At 40.5% G+C, this 23,112-nt stretch overlaps 1 protein-coding gene across 1 annotated transcript in view; it reads right to left on the bottom strand.

Annotated features, from left to right (window-relative positions):
* The window catches only part of LARS1 (leucyl-tRNA synthetase 1), an 85,626-nt gene that overhangs the window by 7,248 nt on the left and 55,266 nt on the right, over positions 1 to 23,112 (bottom strand). Inside the window, exons 20-30 of the mRNA XM_077473004.1 lie at positions 21,761 to 21,973; positions 19,609 to 19,666; positions 19,458 to 19,521; positions 17,162 to 17,345; positions 13,775 to 13,865; positions 10,169 to 10,309; positions 9,332 to 9,472; positions 7,283 to 7,393; positions 5,087 to 5,197; positions 3,957 to 4,061; positions 2,719 to 2,814 (exon numbers count right to left, since the gene is read on the bottom strand). Coding sequence (XP_077329130.1) covers positions 2,719 to 2,814; positions 3,957 to 4,061; positions 5,087 to 5,197; positions 7,283 to 7,393; positions 9,332 to 9,472; positions 10,169 to 10,309; positions 13,775 to 13,865; positions 17,162 to 17,345; positions 19,458 to 19,521; positions 19,609 to 19,666; positions 21,761 to 21,973 — 1,315 coding nt within the window. The remainder of the gene's footprint in view (positions 1 to 2,718; positions 2,815 to 3,956; positions 4,062 to 5,086; positions 5,198 to 7,282; positions 7,394 to 9,331; positions 9,473 to 10,168; positions 10,310 to 13,774; positions 13,866 to 17,161; positions 17,346 to 19,457; positions 19,522 to 19,608; positions 19,667 to 21,760; positions 21,974 to 23,112) is intronic.

The raw sequence follows: 23,112 nt of genomic DNA, 5'->3' as shown, positions 1-23,112 counted from the left end.
ATTTACTGCAGCATTTCAGTGCTTGAATAAAGACATTCAATTAGACAAATGCCCCCTTAATGTCTGGTAATGGTGAATAGGGTGGAGTAAAACTGCTCTGCCACAGGAATTGAGGCAATGATACTTTGGTTCAGAAGAACCAAGATTGCTCATTGAAGATCTGCCAATTTGCAAGGGGACAAAAGAAGTTTGGAGATGAGAAACCAAGAAAGGGAAATTCAGCAAAACTCCAGTTTGTAACCCTGGGATATCACCTCTTGAACACAAGCAACAGAGACACAAATAGTTCAAGTATCTGCAAAGTATAGCAGCATCCCCACACTCTGGAACATGGTTGCGCACATTTATGAAGAATAAGGCTTGTCTGTGGATTTGGCAGGCTGTGTCCAGGCTTGGAAGGTCTCAAAGAAGTCGAAAGAGTGAAGAAACAAAAGTTTCTTAACAGTCCGGTGGGGCAATAACTTCACAGATTGCTGCTTAGTCACCATTAGCAACCTTGATGATAGTACCATCAAGAGTCGGTCCGAGGAGATGTCTCTGATGTAAATCAAATGCTTTTTGCACAAGGGCTCTACAGTCTAGTACTACAACCAAATTGCCCTATGCATGTGTACTGACATAAGACCCATTCAGAAGAATAGGTGGGAAGCTTCCAGCAGTATGTTGCAACCAAAATTTAAAGTTACAGTCACTTGATCCACAGTCTCAATAATGAAAATATCAACCACAGCAGAGGCAGGGAATTTTGACCAGTCACAGACATGGTTTCAAAAAATCATAGCAAGAATAATGTGGGGAGTGAAGCGTCGGCCAGTGAGAACAGAGCTTGAGAAAGGGCTGCCAACTGCTTATTACTTGAGTCCTGAAAGCAGTGTTAAATACAAAAGGCAAAAATCATATTGAAGCTTACCAATTCCTAGATGTGGTGGCTACATTCATTTTATTTTATTTTTTTTATAAGGCTCTATTTGCTTTATTTTCACCTGTTGATCTAGTCAGTAAGTCTGTTGTTTTTCAACAGAACAGGCTGTACTGCAGATGTAGTAGTTAGACGTAATTTAACACCGACAGGAGTGATTACAACGGTCAGCTTTTATTTAAGAAAAACTTTATCCTAAAAAGGAAAAAAAAAAAAAACTACTGTAACTGCTTAAAGCAGAGTTCCACCCAAAAGTGGAACTTCTGCTCATTTGTCTCCCCAACCCCCCCCCTCCAGTGGCACATTTGGCCCACTGTTGGCTGATGTCACTGAGCCAGTACAGACTCTGAGTTGATCCCAATGCTATGGTTGGGATATTATCAGATGCCTGTATGGGCAGCTGGTTCACTAGCTCAGCGAAACCACCCCAAGATAGCTGCTACTGTTGCAATTGGCGAAATAAGCTTTAGCACTGATACAAGGAAGAGTCTTGATTGAAGGAATAAAAAAATTGAAAATAAGAAAAGTGGCAGTAAAGATAAGTTTAACAAAGAAAAGAAAAGATGGCCATCTACCTAGGAAATCGAAAAACTAGGCATGCTGGCAGTAAGAGGGGTTATCCAGGGCCAACATACAGTTTCTTTGATTTCTAGTGTCCAACTCCTACAGTAGGCAGCAGTATAACCAGAAGAATAAAAGCTTTCTGTGTCCCTTAGTGGGTGGGGAAAAAAGTGTGTCTGTTTTTATTTTGAACGAGTAAATAACTGCTGAAAGTAATTTTTAGGCTCCATTCACACTAGTGTGACTTTAGACAAAAAGTCACATGACAAGTAGCAGCCCCACTGATTTCAATGGCACCTGTTCTATGGGTGACTTTGAAAAGGTTCCTGCACTACTTCTATGCAACTTGAGTGCCAAAATGTGCACACTCGTGTGAACTGAACCTAGAAATGATTTTTACATGTTGTGCAATACATGAACGAAGTTGATAAGCAAATTTTTGAGCAGCCTGTGATGTTTTATGAAAAAACAAACTAAATAGGAGAACGTAGGTAAAGAGCTGAGCATCTGTGTCTCTGCAGTAAAGATGTCCCAAAAGACATCTAAAGATGGTCTGTATCTGTAATAATGACCATGTTCTTAGCCTTTTGGATTGTAAGCAGGGCCCTCTGATTCCTCCTGTATTGAATTGTATTGTAGCTGTACTATCTGCCCTCATGTTGTAAAGCACTGCGCAAACTGTTGGCGCTATATAAATCCTGCATAATAATAATAGGGAGAACAACATCCAATATCAAGGACAGACAATAGAATCAGCTTCTGTGCTATATAAATACCACATAAGCAAATCAATATGTTGCACTTGAATATGAATATGTAACAAGTGAATATGCCTTTATGTGTACAAATAAATCCACAAACATGTTTAAAATACATTTAAATATGATATTGTACATTCCCTTTAAGCAGACTCTAAGGCCTACTGTAGAATACACAAGCAGCATAAAAAGCCCAAACAGATGTGGCTAGTAATTTCATAAGGGTCTTACAATAACTACTCAAAAAAAAAAAAAATAAAAAAAAAATAAAGCCCACAACAGTGCGCATTCCACATAAATTCTGAAAACTAGGTAAAGGAAAAAGTCAATACTCATAGATGCAATCTCTTGAAAGCCATTCTAATGGAATTGATATGAGAAAACAAGGTATAACAAAACTAACAAAGGCAAGCCTGCAAGCAGCCAATTTACGCACAGAAGTTTATGGTAACTTTTATGATGGGTCCCTCTTTTACACACCTCTGTTCTGAAGACAGAAAATGGTTTCCCTGGGCAACACTCTTCTCTAATTTTATCATCTGCTTCCGAAGCAAATTTCACTTCAATCTGGTCCAACTGGGGAAAATAAAAGGCATGCATAAATCATGTTTAGGTCTTTCCAAATGACTAATCAGTTCACACTGGAGAGAACAATTGTGGTTAATGAAGGGACAGAAGATATGGACGCAGAAATATTTTAGTGCAAAGTAAAAAATACATTTTTTTTAAATTAAATTATGAAACCCAGTGCTAGAGGATTCATATAATCCTTGATTTGAATAATAGGATTTTTGTACTTACCATAAAATCTTTATGTTGGAGTCAATTAAAAGAAAACAAAGTCTGCCTCAGCTTTGTAGTTAAGCAATACCCAGTGCAAGCTCAGACAAAAGGTGTGTGGGACCTTCAATAAACTCCAAGAAATGTAAGAGGGACACAGTAAGATTCTATTCACACCAGCCGCTGTGTCATGCAACAGCTGGTGTGTGGTGCAGTCTGGCCAGATCAACGCATTGCACTATTCACTTTTACACACTATGAATATAAATGTTATAAACAATTATTTTTGTTTAATCCATTCACTATTGCGATTAGCTGTTTTTGACCACAGCTAATTATATGGTACAGCTGGGCTGTGATTGGCCCTGCGTTTACCATGTGATCACTGTGACCAATCACATAGACCATCACAATAGTACACAATTGGCATGAATGGAAGCCATCTATCAAGCACAATTGTCATGTTATCTGTTGCGATTGTTCACAGTGATCACACAGTACCGACAGCGGCCCGGTACACAGATTTGTCATCCGTTAGGGTGACAGATTGCGCTGCAGCATGGTCCATGGGGTTCAATCCTGGGACAGCATCATCATATTATGTCCACCCAGACATCTGGCCTATAGTAAAATTAGTTAAGCAAAGTTTGGTATGAACAGGGCAGTCAAAGTGTACAATTCAGCTGGCACCAGATTTAAACCTTTAGATATGGGGGGGGGGGGGGCCGACAACTCTAACTGACCGATCCTAGCAGAAATGGCAATATTCATTGTAGCCAATGCCATGCTGTGATTGGGAGTTCCCTTCTGTTCAATACCAAAGAGAATCATTTCACTTTACCCACAAACTAAACAACCTTTTAAATAAACTGATCATTTTTTTTTTTTTTTTATGTATCTGAAGTTTTATAGAGATAAGCAGGTCCAAGAATACCAACATCTAGTGAATTGGTTAAGTAGACAAGGTTTTCTAAAAGAACAGCCCGCTCGTCAAATTCCAACTCTAGGTCCAGAACACGAGGTCCTTTCTTTTCAAGGTTCTCCTATAAAGATATACAAAAAGGGAATGGTTAATAAAACACTGGCACTCTTAATAAACAAAAAGCATATGTGCAAAAGTTCTCTACCATGTTTGCAGCAAGAATCATGCTATGTCTTCAATCAGATATCTGAAAGCCTTAAAGTATAACATAAACATAAAATTCTGTAAAAAATATTATAACCACTTCAGTACTACCCTTTAAATAGCCCCCTCCATTACCAGGCCATTCTTCAGTGCTGTGATGATTTAACTGGCAACTACTTACTGTTTTTTTTTTTTTTTTTTTTTTAGACAGACAGAGCTTACATTTGGCAATATATAGTTTATTCTTTACTATATAAAAAGGCAAAAAAACAAAACAAAAAAAACACAACTTTTGAAAACAATACTTCCCTTATTTTTACCCTTATTAACTGTCCTAAAACATATTAAATAAAAATGCCAGGACAGTACAAAAGTCCCCAAACAGTATCCTCTGTGCCATTGGGGATTTTGGAAGATTGCAATAAAAAATATTAAATAAAAATGCCAGGACAGTACAAACGTCCCCAAACGGTATCCTCTGTGGCAATGGGGATTTTGGAAGATTGCAAGAAATAACATCATCATTGTTTGGGTCTGGATGTTCCTTCTGGGCTAGCTATAGGTGTATCCATCATTCTGACTACCTCTTCAGTGTCACGATAGACAATCAGATCTGGGGGTTCTTCGCTAAGCATAAACCTGCTAGTTCTCTGCTGCCTGGAGTTTCCTTCTTGCAAAGGTGAGAATCTCTTAGGTCTGTTATGTTCCCCATTCTACAGCTCCTAGTTCTCAGTCCTCGTTTCTTAAACAGTACCACCTGCCTCTCCTTAGGCTATAAAATGTAAGTCTCTAAACACAGGCGGTTTAGAGTTCATTAGAAATCCGTTACCCAAAAGACCTTCCAATTCTGTGCTCATCTGCATTGAACAAAGATCTAATGCCCATACTATTTGTCCAAAATAAATATAAACTGAGGTCATACTGAACACAATACAAGATTACCTTGATCATGGCAACAAATGGCATTACTCTCTTCATGTATTTCTTCAACTCTGGTAGGCTGTTTAGCTCTGTGGCTATAACTTTGTTGTCTGGTAGACTACCGGCATTTGCCTAACAAAAGACAAATCATAAAACATTAAATAAACCAGGCTACACTCACGAATAATTACTGATTAGTCATCCTTTAATGGTAAACAATAAACTGAACTATAAAGCTATCAAGAATGTCTAATATTTTCAACTATACAAAGTTAGTTGAACTTTCCATTACATATTAGTGGGCGGTATGCATAGCTACTGTAAGTATAACGTACTTTAGGATTAACATACATCCAAATACTGACTGACTCATGATGTTTTGGAAAAACGCCTCTACCGTAACCCATCCAGAAAATCCATTCTGCTTTGCAGTAAGATACCAGATCAAATAACACCCCAAAATGGGAGGACTAAGACCCCTTTTCACACTGGGGTGCTTTTCAGGCGTTTTAGCGCTAAAAATAGTGCCTGAAAATCCCCTCTCAAGCCACCCTAGTGTGAAAGCCTGAGTGCTTTCACACTGGGATGGTGCACGTGTAAGACAGGAAAAAAAAGCCCTGCAAGCAGCATCTTTGGGGCAGTGCGGGAGCGGTGTATACAGTGCTCCTACGCCACTCCCCTGCCCATTGAAATGAATGGGCAGCACTACGGAAGCGCCTGCAAAGCTCTTTGGCAGCGCCGTAAATGGGCGTTATTAACCCTTTCCTCAGCCGCTAGCGGGGGTTAAAAGTGCCCCACTAGTGGACGAAAAGCGCCGCTATAACAGTTTAACTAGTTTTAGCGCCGCTTTACCATTAACAGACCCGCCGCCCCAGTGTGAAAGGTGTGTAAGTCACAGAGACATTACATGACATGTTAGTACACTACATTTCCTCATTTGCAGAGGTTGCATGGGTGGGGAGTTTTATCCATGTCCCAATAAAGTGTGTTCAGATTTTAGCTATTCGTTTAGGTAAAGCCATTATAGATTTACCTTACGTTAATATTTTAGTTGATATTTTACAGAATAGCAAGCCAAATACAGGATGTTCATAACCAAACTTTTTCAGACATGTAAATATTAGAACTGTAGGGTGAAGATACCAAATATTCTGCAAGGACACCCTTGGGGAGCTAGAAAGTGCGAGATCAAGACCATGTTCGCTCACAACCTCTTACTGCAACATGTATACAATTGAAACAATTTCCACATAGCGGTGCAGTGAAAGTTGAGAGCAGTGCAAAGCAAACATACAACTATTGCTGTGGCTATAATTCAGCCTTAGGCTTCATTACACTGGCCTACATTTACCATGTTGGCAGGAAAATGCAAAATTACGGCACGTTTTTGTCGCATCTTTGCATTTTCCCACAGCCAGCAGTCAAATTGTTCCTATCCTGAATGCAATTCTTCCACGTTCAGGAGAGGGAGGTTGAAGCTCACCTAAACGCGATGAGTTTAGGAGCTTTGACAAAAAAATAAAATAAAATCAACAACAATAAAAGCTCCTAAAATCAAGTTTAGAAGCTGCCACATTGCTACATTGTAAAGGCAGACGTTTTTTTTACATTAATGCATTATCTGTATTCGAGTAAAACCTTCTGCGATAAACTCCCCACCCCAACCCCCCCACAAATACTAACCTAAGCCTGATCTCAATCAGACAATGTGCCCAGAAGCAGTAATGCGGCTCTCACTCCCTCCTTACAGGACATGGAGGTAGCAGTAGGAGTTGCCAATTTAAACCTGTGATGAGCAAGCGGGGGCCAAGCTGTATGTGTCAATAAACGTAGCAGCCCAGCTTCGGGATTGAGCTTGCATAAGTGCTCCCAAAGTGAACAGAGTAGCTTGCTATTTGGGTACTCAGAAAGGAGGAGGAGCTAGGAGCGCCAGCAGGGGACTCCAAAAGAGGAAGTTTAGGGTTGCACTGTGCAAAACCATTGCACAGAGCAGGTAAGTATAAACATGTTTATTATTTAAAAAAACAAATAATCAAACCTTTAGAATCACTAAGGTCTTTGGCAGACTTTGGATTTAAATATAGCTTAAGAGACAATAGTTGAATATACATTAATTATAAAACTACATTTAACATGCAGTATTTTATTTTACTGTACATACAACAGAACATAGGAAATGAAGATAATTTTACACATCTATGAGACATTACTAGTTACCTGGTAGTGCTTGCGGAGAGTTGATAGTGTGATGTGCTGCCATGGCGGGTATGTCTTGGCCACATAGGTTGTGCAATGAGATGGCTTCTGAAGTGGTTGTTTATCTCCTTTCTAAAAACGAAGTGAAAAATGTGTAGGTGGCCTTATTGTGAACTGATAATTGCCTAGCTCAGTCTGATCTTTTTACACTTCTGAGGTATAGCAAAATATGTATTAGGAGTGCTGATCTCAAAAGGGCAAATCAAGTTGTATATCAGGTCTCTTATACATGGGGTGTCCTTGAAGGTCTCTGGAGTTATCCAAGCGCAGTGTGAAAGATGACAGCGCAGTAAGTTTGCACTCTCAGCGGTCAACTGCACTGCTGATGAAATGACTTTCACTTTCTTGCAATAGCGTGTCCGGCATAAACTGCCATTACAGCCAGCACCCAAAGCCATGATGGAGGGCAAGTTTTGAGCCCCCCAAACGTGGCATTCGTTTCTGACATTTTATTCAGCATAAGAAACTCCTACTGGACCTATTACTAATGTATTGAGGAATTGACCCAGATAAAGTATTACATAAATCAAAGTAGAAGAAAATTCAAGGGTTCCTTGAATCCTTAAGTAGAGGAAAAAGTCAAAACTTTTTCTCTAGGTAACTGATCAGTGACTAAATGTCTGAAGCGAATGCATAAGCAAATCTGCCAGTTAGCTTGCGTTTTCAAAAGCAGAGGTCAACAATAGTAGCCCACATATTCTCCTTATGACAAGTTTTATCAAGATATGGAACTGTTGTGTGTACTATGCAAAACCTATTTGTTCAGCTAAGCACTCACTTAAAAGATAATTATCAGGTTTAAAAGAGAAGTATGGCTTCTAAAAGGGGAGAGACCGGGGCTGAACAGTTCTGCCTAGATGGCACCAGTGACCTGTACATGGGTAGATAAGCTACAGCACACAGTGCTGGCAAGAAATAAGAACGTGTGCCACTTTTGAGTGACCCTCCTTTGGAGTGTATTGTATTTTCTCAATGTGTAAAGGTCTTAAAGTGGTTGTAAAGCCACTGTGTGATATTGCTACAATCCACTGTGTTACATTAAATGATGTGTCCAGTGTATGTGCATTTTAAAAAACATGGAGCTGTATACCTTATTTCATAGCGCCACTAATGTGACAGCTCTGCGCTCTGCCGATTCGATAACTACAGTGGGAGGGGCTGAGAATCCCCTGCTGATGTCAGCACGAAAGGAGGAGAGGAGAGCGGCAGGCAGTCATCTGAGCACCGCTATAAAATAAAGGTATACAGCCGCATATTTTTTTTTTAAAACATATACACTGGGCACATCATGTAACACAGTGGATTGCAGCAATATCACACAGTTATGATAGTAGAAGGAGGATAGGGGTGGGCACTGACACTAGCTGACAGGCAGTTAGAGAGGGGGAGAGAGGGAGCAAGGAGAGACAGCGGGATGACGGAGGCACGTAAACTGACCGCGTTCATCATGGATCAGTAGCCATGATAAACTTAGTCAGTTTACAGAGAGGAGGGCAGCACCAGGCAGGATCAAGCAGGTATTTTAGATGATACAAAGGGAAAAATTACACAGCACAAGCACTGTGTTGTTATTCATGCTTTAAAGGAATGTGATTTCGTTTTTTGTTTTTTTTTGGGTTACAACCACTTTAACATACTGGCTTCAACCTAACTTTCTTAGGTTATTGTTACATATTCAACATAAATATGAATGCACGTGCACCTTACAGACAAGGGAATGCGAAGGTCATAACATTTCTGTCCCCCAAACTGGTTGGGTTTTCTCTATTATTTGCATACAATAATTTTATGCACCTATTATTGCTATGATGTACTATTATGCATAATACATGAACCAAATGTAAAAGAGCAATAAAATATAGACATACAAGTTATCTTCCTAATACTTTTGTAATATATAGTTTTAGCATAAAATAACAGTTGCATTTTTTAGTCCTTGCCACATTAAATAATATTTAAACGCATATAAAGCCTCTGTACATTGACTTTAAAAACAACATCATTGGCTACCTTCCCCTTAGCTGGAGCCAAGTAATTCTTGAGGCGTATTCGCAGGTCATGAGCAGTTTCTGTTAGGTACTGGGAGGAACGGATAAGCACTTCATCTGCTGGACCAGCCACAGGCCATGAGGTGTTCATGATGGAATCAGTCTGGAATAAAAGCAGCAAACACAGGACTTTACTGGAGATATTCAGGCTCATCTCTGTTCCTTCAAATAGTATCAAACCATGGCTTCTTTTATTTACCCATTAACATAGCTTTTGAGCGTTTTTTTTAAATTCCTTCCTAAAAGCACAACAACATGAAAACATGACAAATAAAACATTAAATACATGCTAAACACAATTTCTGTGTGTTGTAACATGAAATCATGCAGTAAGGGTAAAATGTGGGAGATACTGAGAAGGATGATCTGCATGTAAAAGATCAGTGCTCAGGCATTGCTATACCATAGAAAATAAGGGTAAGGCACTATATATATATATAAAACAACTGACATAAGGCTAAGTTGAAACTTGTGCCATATAGGAGCGCAAGCGTTCAAAATCTTGTGCCAAAATGCATGGTAACAAAAGTACAATATATTTTAATGTGGGTGATTTACTTTTTGGGTATGATTTACATGCAGTAGGCAGCTCATTCAAGTAAACATGCGTTAAAGAAGAGGCATTCAAATACATAAGATTTAAGAATTAAAATACATTGCCCAGAGCGCATAATATAATATGCATTCACATGCAAGTGCAAGTACTTAAAAAAGAACTTCACTTAAAAAAAATGAAAAGTCAGCAGCTACAAATACTTTAATGGATCAAGCTGTTAAGGCAGCCAATAAAATTACATACCTTCCCCAGTAATGACCATATATATTCACACAAATGTGGACAGATAGGAGCCAGCAGGAGAGTCTGGATTTCGATAAACCGGAACACAAGGTCACGGTGCATGCCTTCAATTGCCAGTTCTCGGTATTTATCCTTGGCAGCCTGCAACAAAATAATTGATCCAGCAAACCATAAAGACTTCCGAACTCCCAAATGACCTTTGGTACACAGAATTTTAAAAACAATATGCTGAAATGCTATAGTAAAAATAACTGCTAAATGGCTCCTGCTTGGATCATTAGGATAATTTTTATTAGTACTATTTCTATTACAGATACGACATATATAAACTACACAGGCAGTTCTAAGACAAAACAAAATTATCCAGAGGTTCACATTAACTTAGAAACACCCTATGGTGAATTAAACAAAAAATAAATGGATTACCAAATTTGAACTATGCATGGAAAGACCAGTAGAATGCAAAAAGTACAAGAGAGTTTAGTTCCTGGTGGTCAATAAAGCCCCAAAGCCCAGCATCACAGGTAAAGCAGTGGTCATCAACCCTGTCCTCAAGGCCCACTAACAGGCCAGGTTTTATGTAGTACCTTGGGGAGATGTAGACTAGAATACTGCAATCACTGAGCAGCAAATGATATCACCTGTCATGTATTTCAGTTATCTTGCAAACCTGGCCTGTTAGTGGGCCCTGAGGACAGGGTTGATGACCACTGAGGTAAAGAAAGTACCTGCTTTGCTACTTACATTGTGTATCGGTTAACATTTATATGTATACTACTTTCACACTAAGGCAGTTAATGCTCATTTAGATACACTTTAGGTTTTGGAAACCGTACAATTAACCGCTTGCCTTCGTTTTGCTGGGAGGGCGTCTACTGACATCCTCCCTGCCTGCCCCTTGTGACACGCTCTGTGATCGCCAAGTCTGCAGGACTCGGCTGCTCACAGATCGGGGGTAAGGGCCAATCACAGGCCCTTTACCACATGATCAGCTGTCAGCCAATGATAGCTAATCACAGGATGTAAGCACAAGCAGGTTATCAGCTTTTCTTTTGCGAGTTGAGAGACCATAACCGGCTTGTGTTAAAGGGACTTTGGATCCAATAATCAGGGCCTGGTTATCAGTGCAGTCGCACCAGCATTGCCAACCAGTGCCCATTAGTGCTGCCAACCAGTGCCACCTCATTAGTGCATATGAGTTCAAGCCTCATCAGCGCCCTCATCAGCGCCCATCGGTGCAAGCCTCATCAGCGCCCATCGGTGCAAGCCTCATCAGCGCCCATCGGTGCAAGCCTCATCAGCGCCCATCGGTGCAAGCCTCATCAGCGCCCATCGGTGCAAGCCTCATCAGCGCCCATCGGTGCAAGCCTCATCAGCGCCCATCGGTGCAAGCCTCATCAGCGCCCATCGGTACAAGCCTCATCAGCGCCCATCGGTACAAGCCTCATCAGCGCCCATCGGTACAAGCCTCATCAGCGCCCATCAGTGCAAGCCTCATCAGCGCCCATCAGTGCAAGCCTCACCAGCGCCCATCAGTGCAAGCCTCACCAGCGCCCATCAGTGCAAGCCTCACCAGCGCCCATCAGTGCAAGCCTCACCAGCGCCCATCAGTGCAAGCCTCACCAGCGCCCATCAGTGCAAGCCTCACCAGCGCCCATCAGTGCAAGCCTCACCAGCGCCCATCAGTGCAAGCCTCCTCAGCGCCCATCAGTGCAAGCCTCCTCAGCGCCCATCAGTGCAAGCCTCCTCAGCGCCCATCAGTGCAAGCCTCCTCAGCGCCCATCAGTGCAAGCCTCCTCAGCGCCCATCAGTGCAAGCCTCCTCAGCGCCCATCAGTGCAAGCCTCCTCAGCGCCCATCAGTGCAAGCCTCCTCAGCGCCCATCAGTGCAAGCCTCCTCAGCGCCCATCAGTGCAAGCCTCCTCAGCGCCCATCAGTGCAAGCCTCCTCAGCGCCCATCAGTGCAAGCCTCCTCAGCGCCCATCAGTGCAAGCCTCCTCAGCGCCCATCAGTGCAAGCCTCCTCAGCGCCCATCAGTGCAAGCCTCCTCAGCGCCCATCAGTGCAAGCCTCCTCAGCGCCCATCAGTGCAAGCCTCCTCAGCGCCCATCAGTGCAAGCCTCCTCAGCGCCCATCAGTGCAAGCCTCCTCAGCGCCCATCAGTGCAAGCCTCCTCAGCGCCCATCAGTGAAAGCCTCCTCAGCGCCCATCAGTGAAAGCCTCATCAGCGCCCATCAGTGAAAGCCTCATCAGCGCCCATCAGTGAAAGCCTCATCAGCGCCCATCAGTGAAAGCCTCATCAGCGCCCATCAGTGAAAGCCTCATCAGCGCCCATCAGTGAAAGCCTCATCAGCGCCCATCAGTGAAAGCCTCATCAGCGCCCATCAGTGCAGGAGAAAAATTACCTGTTTACAAAAAAATTTAATAAACGATGAAAAATATTTTTTTCTTTCAAAAATTATCTTCTTGTGGTGATCAAATACCACCAAAAGAAAGCTCCATTTGTGGGGGAATAAAAGATCAAACTTTCATGTGGGTATAGTGTTGCATGACCGCCCAATTGTCATTAAAAGCGTGACAGCGATGAAAGTTGAAAATTGGTATGGGCAGGAAGGGAGTCAAAGTGCCCAGTAGGCAAGTGGTAAATATACATATTTTGCTACTTTAAAAGTTTTTTTTCCCCAACAAACATATATACCATAGACAGAACAAATCACATTGACAAAATAAATTACCAAACTAAATGCAACCTTACATATTAAAAAAAAAAAAAAAAAACTTTATACAGTCTAATCTATCTCATCTCTGGGAAATAATATATATATATATATATATATATATATATATATATATATATATATATATATATATATATATATATATATATATATATATATAGTTTATTTTTTATTTTTTATTTTTTTTACTCTAACAATCCTTAGCTTGTAGTATCTTTTGTATTCTCACTATTCTCACAGCTATTTTGCTGATACCTTTTGAAATGTGTGTTTAGAGCTCCCCTATGCTGAAAAGTCAACTGTTCTAATTTCAAATTCAAACTGACTGTCAATATTCCATTCTGCCACTTTGATGGATGTTTTAAAATCCACTTTTGTGCAATCAATTTTCTAGCAAGAAACAATGTTCTCCAATAACCCACCAACTTTAGATTAAGTTGGTTTTCCAGAACTTCTAGATGGCAAAAACAAGTCTTATTTAATTCTGCCTACAATCATTACCTCGAACAAGAAAAAAAAAAAAAAAAAGTGCAAAAAACATTAATATATTTTACCTTTCCTTATATCAATAATTCCATCCTAAAGCTTACCATCAAAAAAAAAATAAAAATAAAAAAAAAGTAACAGATTTCTCCATCCACAAAAGAGTCTGAATGCTTTAGAGAAAACCCTTTTTACTCAAAACCATAGGGCAACTAGATAGCCTGGCATTGCGTTATATTACCCATTCAACAAATGTTGTAAAACCATTAGCCCAAAGAACACTGAATCAAAATATTAGATTACAGAACAGAAGAGAAATTATTTATTTGGAGTTAGATTCATTACACTAATGTCACATATTCAACAATAAATAGTCTGCAAACTCACCTGAAATTCGAAGAATCCTGTTTTCAGAGCCTCTTTAAACATCATTTTTTCATAATTTTGCTCAGTTTTAAGAATTCCTGCATTGATCTCACTGCAAATATGTAAAATCGTTAAAAAAAAATTAGTTCTATGAAAGATTCATATAAAAGCCAACTCACAGGAAAACATCAGTCTTATATGGGGGTCAAGATGTACTGTATAGTCTATATATGATGCTATAACTAATGGTGCAAAAGGACTCAATTGTCTTAGCCATGGCTGGACCTTTCTTGTTCTTTTGTTCTTTCTGCTCTTGCTTTAAGCAGGAGACAAAAGTTTTTTTTTTTGTTTTGTTTTTTAATAGAGCTGCAGCAACAGAGCACCAGAGACCATTTTATTCCTACAAAGTACAAAATATCTATCTGGTATAACAGATTAAAAATGGTTTCTAGTTACCCTTTCACTGCCAGGGCTATTATAGTTTTTTTAGTTCAATCTTATTATATTAAAGATTAGATTACACAAAGAACAGAAATAAAGTATATAATCCACAGTGTGACTTCCGCTGTAAGGTATAAAGGCGTATATAGTACGCTATGTGTTGGCAAGTAAAAACAAAACAGCATGCAAGTATGCAAAACCTGGGTAAGTCTACATCCGACTGCTATTGAAGAAGGATTGACATTCGGACAGGCATCTGGTTAGCCAGATTTATGTTTTTTGTAGACATGGTTTTTTAAACATGTTAGGCCTGAAGATTAGTTAAAGCGGGGTTCCACCCTAAAGTGGAACCTCCGCTGATCGGAACCCTCCCCCCCTCCGGTGTCACAATTGGCACCTTACAGGGGGGAGGGGGGTGGAGATACCTGTCAAAGACAGGTATTTACACCCACTTCCGGGCATAGACTCCCGTGGGAGTCTATGTAATTTCCTGCCCTGCCGCGCTGTCTGCTGGGACACACACGGGTCCCAGTGACAACGCGGAGAATTCCTATTGCGCTGCGCGACTCGCGCATTGCGCAGTAGGGAACCGGGAAGTGAAGCCGATTCGCTTCACTTTCTGATTCCCTCACCTAGAATGGTGACTGCAGCAGCCGAGAGCCGAGCAATCGATCGGCCTCGGCTGCTGGCATCGCTGGAACCCGGGACAGGTGAGTGTCCATTTATTAAAAGTCAGCAGCTGTAGTATTTATAGCTGCTGGCTTTTAATATATATTTTTTTTTTTAGGTGGAATCCCTCTTTAAAAGCTGCAAACATATATTTTGTCAAAGCAGAGATCGGGGAGAATAAAATGGTGTTAGCTTTCTTTTTTCTTTTTTATTTTAATTCACACAATATTCGCTTAATATCTTATCAAAATGTTATTTACAGATACATTTTCGTTCATTTTAGGGCACAAAATTGCAATATATTACCCAAGATTTTGGTAAAATATAAAAGAGAAGGTTTTACCAAATAGATACTCAACATGTCGAGCTTTAAATTTGTGTCTGTAAACGACGATGAACGTTGGTACCCTTTATTTTTGCATAGGTGACACTTTAAAAGCCCCTACAGGTCATTAAATTACAGTTAACTGTGAATAGTGTTCCTAGAATTCTTGTTCTCGAGCCGGCATTCATGGCGATATGTAAAATGTATCACAAGCAATGTTTTCATATGTGGACACACCTTATGGGTGCGTTTACATGTGTATACATTTACAGTGGGGCAAAAAAGTATTTAGTCAGCCACAAATTGTGCAAGTTCTCCCACTTAAAAAGATGAGAGAGGCCTGTAATTGTCATCATAGGTATACCTCAACTATGAGAGACAAAATGTGGAAACAAATACAGAAAATCACATGGTCAGATTTTTGAAAGAATTTATTTGCAAATTATGGTGGAAAATAAGTATTTGGTCACCTACAATCAAGCTCTGGCTCTCACAGACCTGTATCTTCTTCTTTAAGATGCTCCTCTGTCCACTCATTACCTGTATTAAAGGCACCTGCTTGAACTTATCATCAGGATAAAAGACACCTGTCCACAACCTCAAACAGTCAGACTCCAAACTCCACTATGGTGAAGACCAAAGAGCTGTCGAAGGACACCAGAAACAAAATTGTAGACCTGCACCAGGCTGGGAAGACTGAATCTGCAGTAGGCAAGCAGCTTGGTGTGAATAAATCAACTGTTGGAGCAATAATTAGAAAGTGGAAGACATACAAGACCACTGCTAATCTCCCTCAATCTGGGGCTCCACGCAAGATCTCACCCCATGGGGTCAAAATGATCACAAAAACGGTGAGCAAAAATCGCAGATCCACACGGGGGGGCCTAGTGAATGACCTGCAGAGAGCTGGGACCAATATAACATCCATAATTTGGATGATCCAGAAGAGGATTGGGAGAATGTCATATGGTCAGATGAAACCAAAGTAGAACTGTTTGGTAGAAACACAACTCGTCATGTTTTGAGGAGAGAGAATGCTGAGTTGCAACCAAAGAACACCATACCTATTGTGAAGCATGGGGGTGGCAACATCGTGCTTTGGGGCTGTTTTTCTGCAAAGGGAACAGGACGACTGATCCATGTACATGAAAGAATGAATGGGGCTATGTATTGTGAGATTTTGTGTGCAAACCTCTCCCCATCAGCAAGGGCATTGAAGATGAAACATGGCTGGGTCATTCAGCATGACAATCACTTCATAAGAAGCATTTCAAGGTCCTGGAGTGGCCTAGCCAGTCTCCAGATCTCAACCCCATAGAAAACCTTTGGAGGGAGTTGAAAGTTTGTGTTTCCCAGTGACAGCCCCAAAACATCACTGCTCTAGAGGGGATCTGCATGGAGGAATGGGCCAACATACCAGCAACAGTGTGTGACAACCTTGTGAAGACTTACAGAAAACGTTTGACCTCTGTCATTGCCAACAAAGTATTGAGAGGAACTTTTGATATTGACCAAATACTTATTTTCCACCATAATTTGCAAATAAATTCTTTCAAATCAGACAATGGGATTGTCTAGATTTGTTTCCACATTTTGTCTCTCATAGTTGAGGTATACCTATTATGACAATTACAGGTCTCTCTCATCTTTTTAAGTGGGAGAACTTGCACAATTGGTGGCTGACTAAATACTTTTTTGCCCCACTGTGTTTTACACAGGGAACAAAAAGTCCCCCATGTGATAATATTCTTAAAACATGTTCTCTCTAATGAGATATAAGGAGTCTTTTTAGACCCCTGATGTCAACCTCCCCTCATACCCCATTTTAAAAAGGGACTATGAGCGGGGTCTTCTACTTGTGCACTGCAGCGCATCAAGTCTGGTATAATGAGCTATAAACAGGAGGGTGTGGTATGCATCTATGTTTACGAGAGGGCTGGGGCCCCAAATACATTTTCTTTTTAAAATCATACCTTTCAAACACACGGTCATTAAAGGTATGGCTCGGACCACTTCTTAGACTGTCGAAGTTGGCTAACATTTCTTTAACCCACTCCACCCATGTGTACAGCCGTAGAATACCAGCATCAGCCATGGCTTCCACAAAGTTGGCATCTTCCACAGTATCTCCAGCATCAGCAAGTGCAAGACGCATGCCTGAAGGACAACAAGCAAAACTTACTATTCACAATACACGCAATACATGTAACATAGTAGTAACAAGTGATATGCAAAGGGTGGATGCATATTATTAAGGCCTACAGAATGCAAGGACTGGGAAATAATAGTCAACTGTCAGAATTCAACACTGACACGGTAATAACAAATGGGTATCAAAGAACCTGTGACTAACATTCATCAGAAGTCCATACTTGTAAAGATGGTGCTCGGAGAGACAAAACAGAAGCATACATACAAGGCTGTCAAATTTGTGGAATGCTGCCTTGGTTAAGCAACATTTTAACTCCAAGCTGTAGTGTTTTTATGGTTAAATTTGTATTTAAAAAAAAAATGCAATCTAGGAACTCAGTTGTTCCAGAAATATGGCAAGGAGGTTGAATTCCACAGTAGTGTTTTTAACCACTTGAGGACTAAGCCTCTGAGATTTGGTGTCTACAAGTTGAAAACAGTTTTTTTGCTAGAAAATTACTTAAAAACAAAACAAAACAACAACATAATGGTTGGGTGTTTTAACACCCTACAGAATAAAATGGCGGTTGTCGTAATACTTTTTGTCACACCGTATTTGCGTAGCGGTCTTACAAGCGCACTTTTTTTGGAACAAAAATTTATTAAAAAAATAAGACAACAGTAAAGTTAGCCCAATTTTTTTTATATGTGAAGGATGATGTTACGCCGAGTAAATTGATACCCAACATGTTAATCTTCAAAAGTTGCGCCCGCTTGTGGAGTAGTGACAAACTTGCATAGAAATTTGAAGCGGACCTCCCACTCTTGAAGAGGATACCGGGGATATGGTAGCTAGCTGCTACCATAACAACAGTATTCCTTTTCAAAGTAGCGATGTAAAACTACAGCGGGCGGTCCGGAAGTGGTTAAATGTAATGCATGAGTTCAGCTAGGTTCACACCATTGCAAGTTTCCCTGTGGCCATGTTTGCGTAAGCACAATAGCTCATCATTTGAATGAGCTGTCGTAACTACGCAAAAAGCATGGAAAAGGTCCCTGGTGCCTTCTCTAAAATCGCTGGTGCAGGGAAACCACATAGTGCCATGTGGCTCCCAGCTTGGGAAAATGTGGCATGCTTTCCAGTGCGTGTGGGTGCCATTAATGCTAACAGTGGTGCGTTTTTGATGTGGATGCAGCTGAGCTTGTGATTTACAAGCAGGCCCACACCCGCAGAAGTGTGACCCTGCCCTTAAGCTGAACTCTAGGATAAGAAAATAATGTCAAAATATAAGAGGCATTTGTATTTCTGCTTGAATCCCGGTGTGCTTTGTGTATTTATTAAAGTTGTGCAGTAATCCACTATGAAGCGTTTCCTCTGTATAAAGACCCGCCACTATTGTTCTCTTTCCCTGTGCAAGGGGACTGTTCTTGTCTCCATCCCCTGGAGTTTTCTGCAGTCAGTCTGTAATGGGTGGGCCTTCTGGTTTCCCCCCTCATAGGACATCATGATGATGTCACTACTACTTTAAGAAGAAAATATCTGGGTTTGCCAAGGCAATTAGTGCTCACAAAGCGGATTTATATCCTTTGGGGTTACTGCAGAAACAGGTTCTAGCCTACTATCTGCAGATAAGCTCAAACATGGAAAAAGTATTCCATTAACCTGAGTTATGTATGGTGTAAAGCCCAGCAGCATTCTATAAGAAAACTGTATTTCATTATAGCGATAGGCAACCTCCCTCCGTCCACTGATACTTACCTTCCATGCTCCCCTCCCTGTTTGCCGAGTCTAGTCTAGTCCTTCTGTAAATCTTATGTCAAAGCTTACATTGGGTTAATACCTTTACTAGTTCCTCTACAGTATATATGTACAAATTAAAAATAGATCAGCAAAAATCTATAGTTCCATCCTCCTAGACACACTGAAGCTAATCAGTTGGTGCTATTCCCCATTAATGAATTTACTGCCAAGAAAGGTGATGCCAACTTTGTTAGTGGCAATACTCTAAGCAGAGGATAACATAATAAGTAGAGCATATGACAGGTAGTACTGCGTCTCTCAATGAGCAACAAGAGAAAAAAGAAATCCTGCATTTGTATTCATTTAGGTTGAGGCAGAAAATATTAAAATGCACAAACCATCTGCTGAAAACTTGTCAATTGCCTGAGTTAATGTGAGAAAGTTTCCTGTAGACTTGGACATCTGGAAAAGCAATAAAAAAGCAAAATCTAAGTGATCTATGTTGCAATTAGATCCATAATATACGATTCACCAAATATACCATCATACCTTTTCTGAATTCAGTAGAAGGTGTCCATTTGCTCTGACAGCTACAGGCCATTTGCCACTAATTTAGGGAAAAGAAAAAAAAAATTCATATTTAAATTAGACTGCAGAAAAACATTTAGTCAAAAAGAGCCATGCACGTCTTAAATCATGTGATAGAATTGTAAAAGAAATTACTGGTTAAAAAATAAAAAAAATTCACTTTTTTTTTTTTTAGACAAGTGCTGTAAAATAATTTCCAACCTATTTCAAGATCAACTAACTAGCAGACAGCTGCAAAATCTACAAAACAAGACTTCTTAAAAGGGAATGAAGTACTCCAACACCAATATGCAGATCTCCAAAATTATCTGTGGTGTGCAGTTGACGGCACACCACAGCCATTGTAGTAATGGCGGCGATCAGTGATTTTTATTGTGACTGCGACATTATGGCGGACACATAGGACATTTTTGACACATTTTTGGGACCATTGTCATTTATACAGCAATCAATGCTATACAAATGCAGTGATTCCTGTGTAAAGGATGCTAGGCAGAACGGGGACAAGCTGTTTACAACGGCATCTCCCCGTTCAGCCGCCCCGACCATCACACGAGCGTGCTGCTGCGCACGTGATGGCAGGGCGGCAAATAAAAACGAATGTACCTGTACGCCAATATGCCTGCCTGTGCCATTCTGCCGACTTACATTGGTGTGCGCCGGTCGGGAAGTGGTTAAAAGAAATTCCAAATTTTGGGTTGTCCCCAGAAAAGAAGGGAAATCTTTCAGAGGGGGACACCAGCACTGGTGAGCTGGGGGCCCCATGGATTTTCCTTAATTGCCAGGGGTTTTCTCACACTTCCAGTTTGGCTCTGGGTCAGAAAGTGAAGGTAAATCTCCGCAATGGGACATAGATGGGGGAAAAAAAAAAAATATCTGACAGAGGTTATAACCCTTCCTTGCTTTATCCAAAATGAAAAAAAAAAAAAAAAATATAGAAAGTTTTGCCTATAGTTTTACTTTAACCAGTTGCCAACTGCCTACCGCAGATATACTGCAGCAGGTCGGCTCTATTGAACTAAATGATATACCTGTACATGGTTTCCTGTAATAGACACTGGGGGGGGCTGTGGGAGGTGCAATCGCACATTGATTGGACAGAGGGGGAAGCCAATCAGCCGGTCCAGCAGACCCAATGTCCGCCTGCCACGCACGATCGTTCCCCAGATCGCCTGACAAGGGAGAAAATTGAGTACTGTCCGTAATACTTTTTTTATTTGCACTAACATACAATTTTTCAGGACAAGCTTTCGGGGTATGTTAGTGCAAATAAAAAAAAGTATCACGGACAGTACTCAATTCTCTCTGTCACAATTGCACTAATACGGCTACAATCACATTAAAGTATGACAAGTGAGAAGATCTCGGTCTTAACCCAGTCAGAGCATCCCCCATACAGCTAGCAAGCACCCGCTAGGGACACACTGAACCCTTTGATCGCCCGTTACCCCCTTCCCTGACAGTGTCTTTAGTACAGTAAAAGTGCGCATTTTTAGCGCTGATCACTGTAATAATATCACTGGTTCCCAAAAAAGCGTCAAGAGTGTCAGTTAGGTGTCCGATTTGTCTGCCACAATGTCACAGGCCCGCTAAAATTCGCTGATCACCACCATTACTACTAAAAAAAAAATGCCATAAAAATATCCCGTAGTTTGTAGACGCAAATACTTTTGCACAAACCAATCAATATATGCTTATTGGGATTTTTTTTACCAAAAATATGTAGAATACATATTGGCCTAAATTAATTATTTAAATTTTTTATTGGATGTGTTTTATTGCAGAAAGTAAAAAATATATTTATTTTTGCTTTACAAAACTGTCCCTTTTTCTTTATAGAGCAAAAATAAACTGCAGAGGTGATCAATTACCACCAAAAGAAAGCTCTATTTGTGGGGAAAAGAGGACATACATTGTATATGGGTACAGCGTTGCACGACCGCACAATTGTCAGTTAAATTAACGCAGTGCCGTATCACAAAAAATGGGGCTGAATTGGTTAAGTAAAATGGTTAGTAATGAAAGAGACAAAGTTGCTAGGTTCTATTTTCCATAAAACCCCTTGTCTCGATGGCCAATAATAATTTAGTAATGCTGTAGTAGCCATACCCACCTGTCTTCAGGCCACATAGCCACATGGTTGTATAGATAATAGGACAAGTGATTTGGGACAAGATCTTTTCCAGACACTCGCAGGTCTACTGGATACCAGAACTCAAACTCATTCTTTAACTTGTTTAGTTTTTCCTTGGGGATGGTAGATTTTGGAAATGGAGCACTCTTGAAAAAGATGTAATCCCATACTTCCTTGGTCATCTGTTCTGGCCTGTGGATTAAATGCAAGCAATAAATAGCCGCTCAACAAACCATTTTTTTAAAAGCTCTATAGCTATGATCCCCATCTATCCCTCTGATGAAGCCACACCCTGTGGTGTACACACGTAAAGGGGCAGAGCCAGTGATGTAGGACAATGGCTCTAGAGAGAAGGGCAGAAGAAAATGCCAAGACATTGTGTAAGAAAACCCAGAAATTAAGGGGACAGTGTTAAAGGTCATATATACGGAAATTGCTCAACAAGCTGAAACCTTCATATTTAAGTGGTGGTGAACCAGTGGCGATCTTAAAGTGGATTTATGTGGTTTTTCTGTAGTACACCAGTGGTAGTGCACTTTTTATTGTGAGCGTATTCTCAGCTTTTTATTCAATAAATAGTTATATTTTATGGAAAACACTATGAATTGTTTAATGCATTTATGGGCCTCATTTCTTTATCTTCTGGAGTTTATCCTTGAGTGGACCAGATCAATAGAAGTTTTCAATCAGTTTTGGCATACCCAAAATTTGAGGTGAGCTGCTAGTGGTGAAGGGATTTACTGCACGAGGTGTTTCTTTGTATCACGGAAATAATGGAAGATTAGAGACTATAATTTAACACATGCACGTGAACTCCAACTATAATATTGATGGTTTTGGTATTCTGTTATTTGTATTAACTACATGTTGTATAAAGTGTAGCGCTAAATCACTTTTCATTTATATTCTTAATTATTTAAATGTGTGGTACACTTATAAATTGTAGCAGCAGCACATTTGTTATATTGCACAAGCATGTTTTTTCTGAGTTTATTTTAAGGATGTGTACAGGAGTATATTATTTTCAATATCAATGATCACCAGTATGTAGTGCAAAGTATGACATGGAGCAGGCCAAGTTAGGCCCCTTTCACACATGCGGACAGTATGTCCGTATTTCATCCATCCTTTTGCGGATGAAATACAGGCATACATGCATCCCTATGGGATAGCGGGTGTCTGCGGATGAACATCCGCAGTCACCCGCTATTGTCCGCCTCCGCAATTGTCCGATTCTGCAGATGGAGGAAAATCCTATTTTTCTATCCGTCTGCAGAGCAGAACGGATGAACACGGACAGACGGTCCATGTTCATCCGATCCCCAATAGAG

This window comes from Lithobates pipiens, unplaced genomic scaffold (genome assembly GCF_037356315.1).
Source record: "Lithobates pipiens isolate NorthernLeopardFrog02 unplaced genomic scaffold, aLitPip1_a1.2 Scaffold_8, whole genome shotgun sequence".
In the NCBI taxonomy this organism is placed as follows: Eukaryota; Metazoa; Chordata; class Amphibia; order Anura; family Ranidae; genus Lithobates; species Lithobates pipiens.
This window is presented reverse-complemented; position numbering and strand designations above follow the sequence as displayed.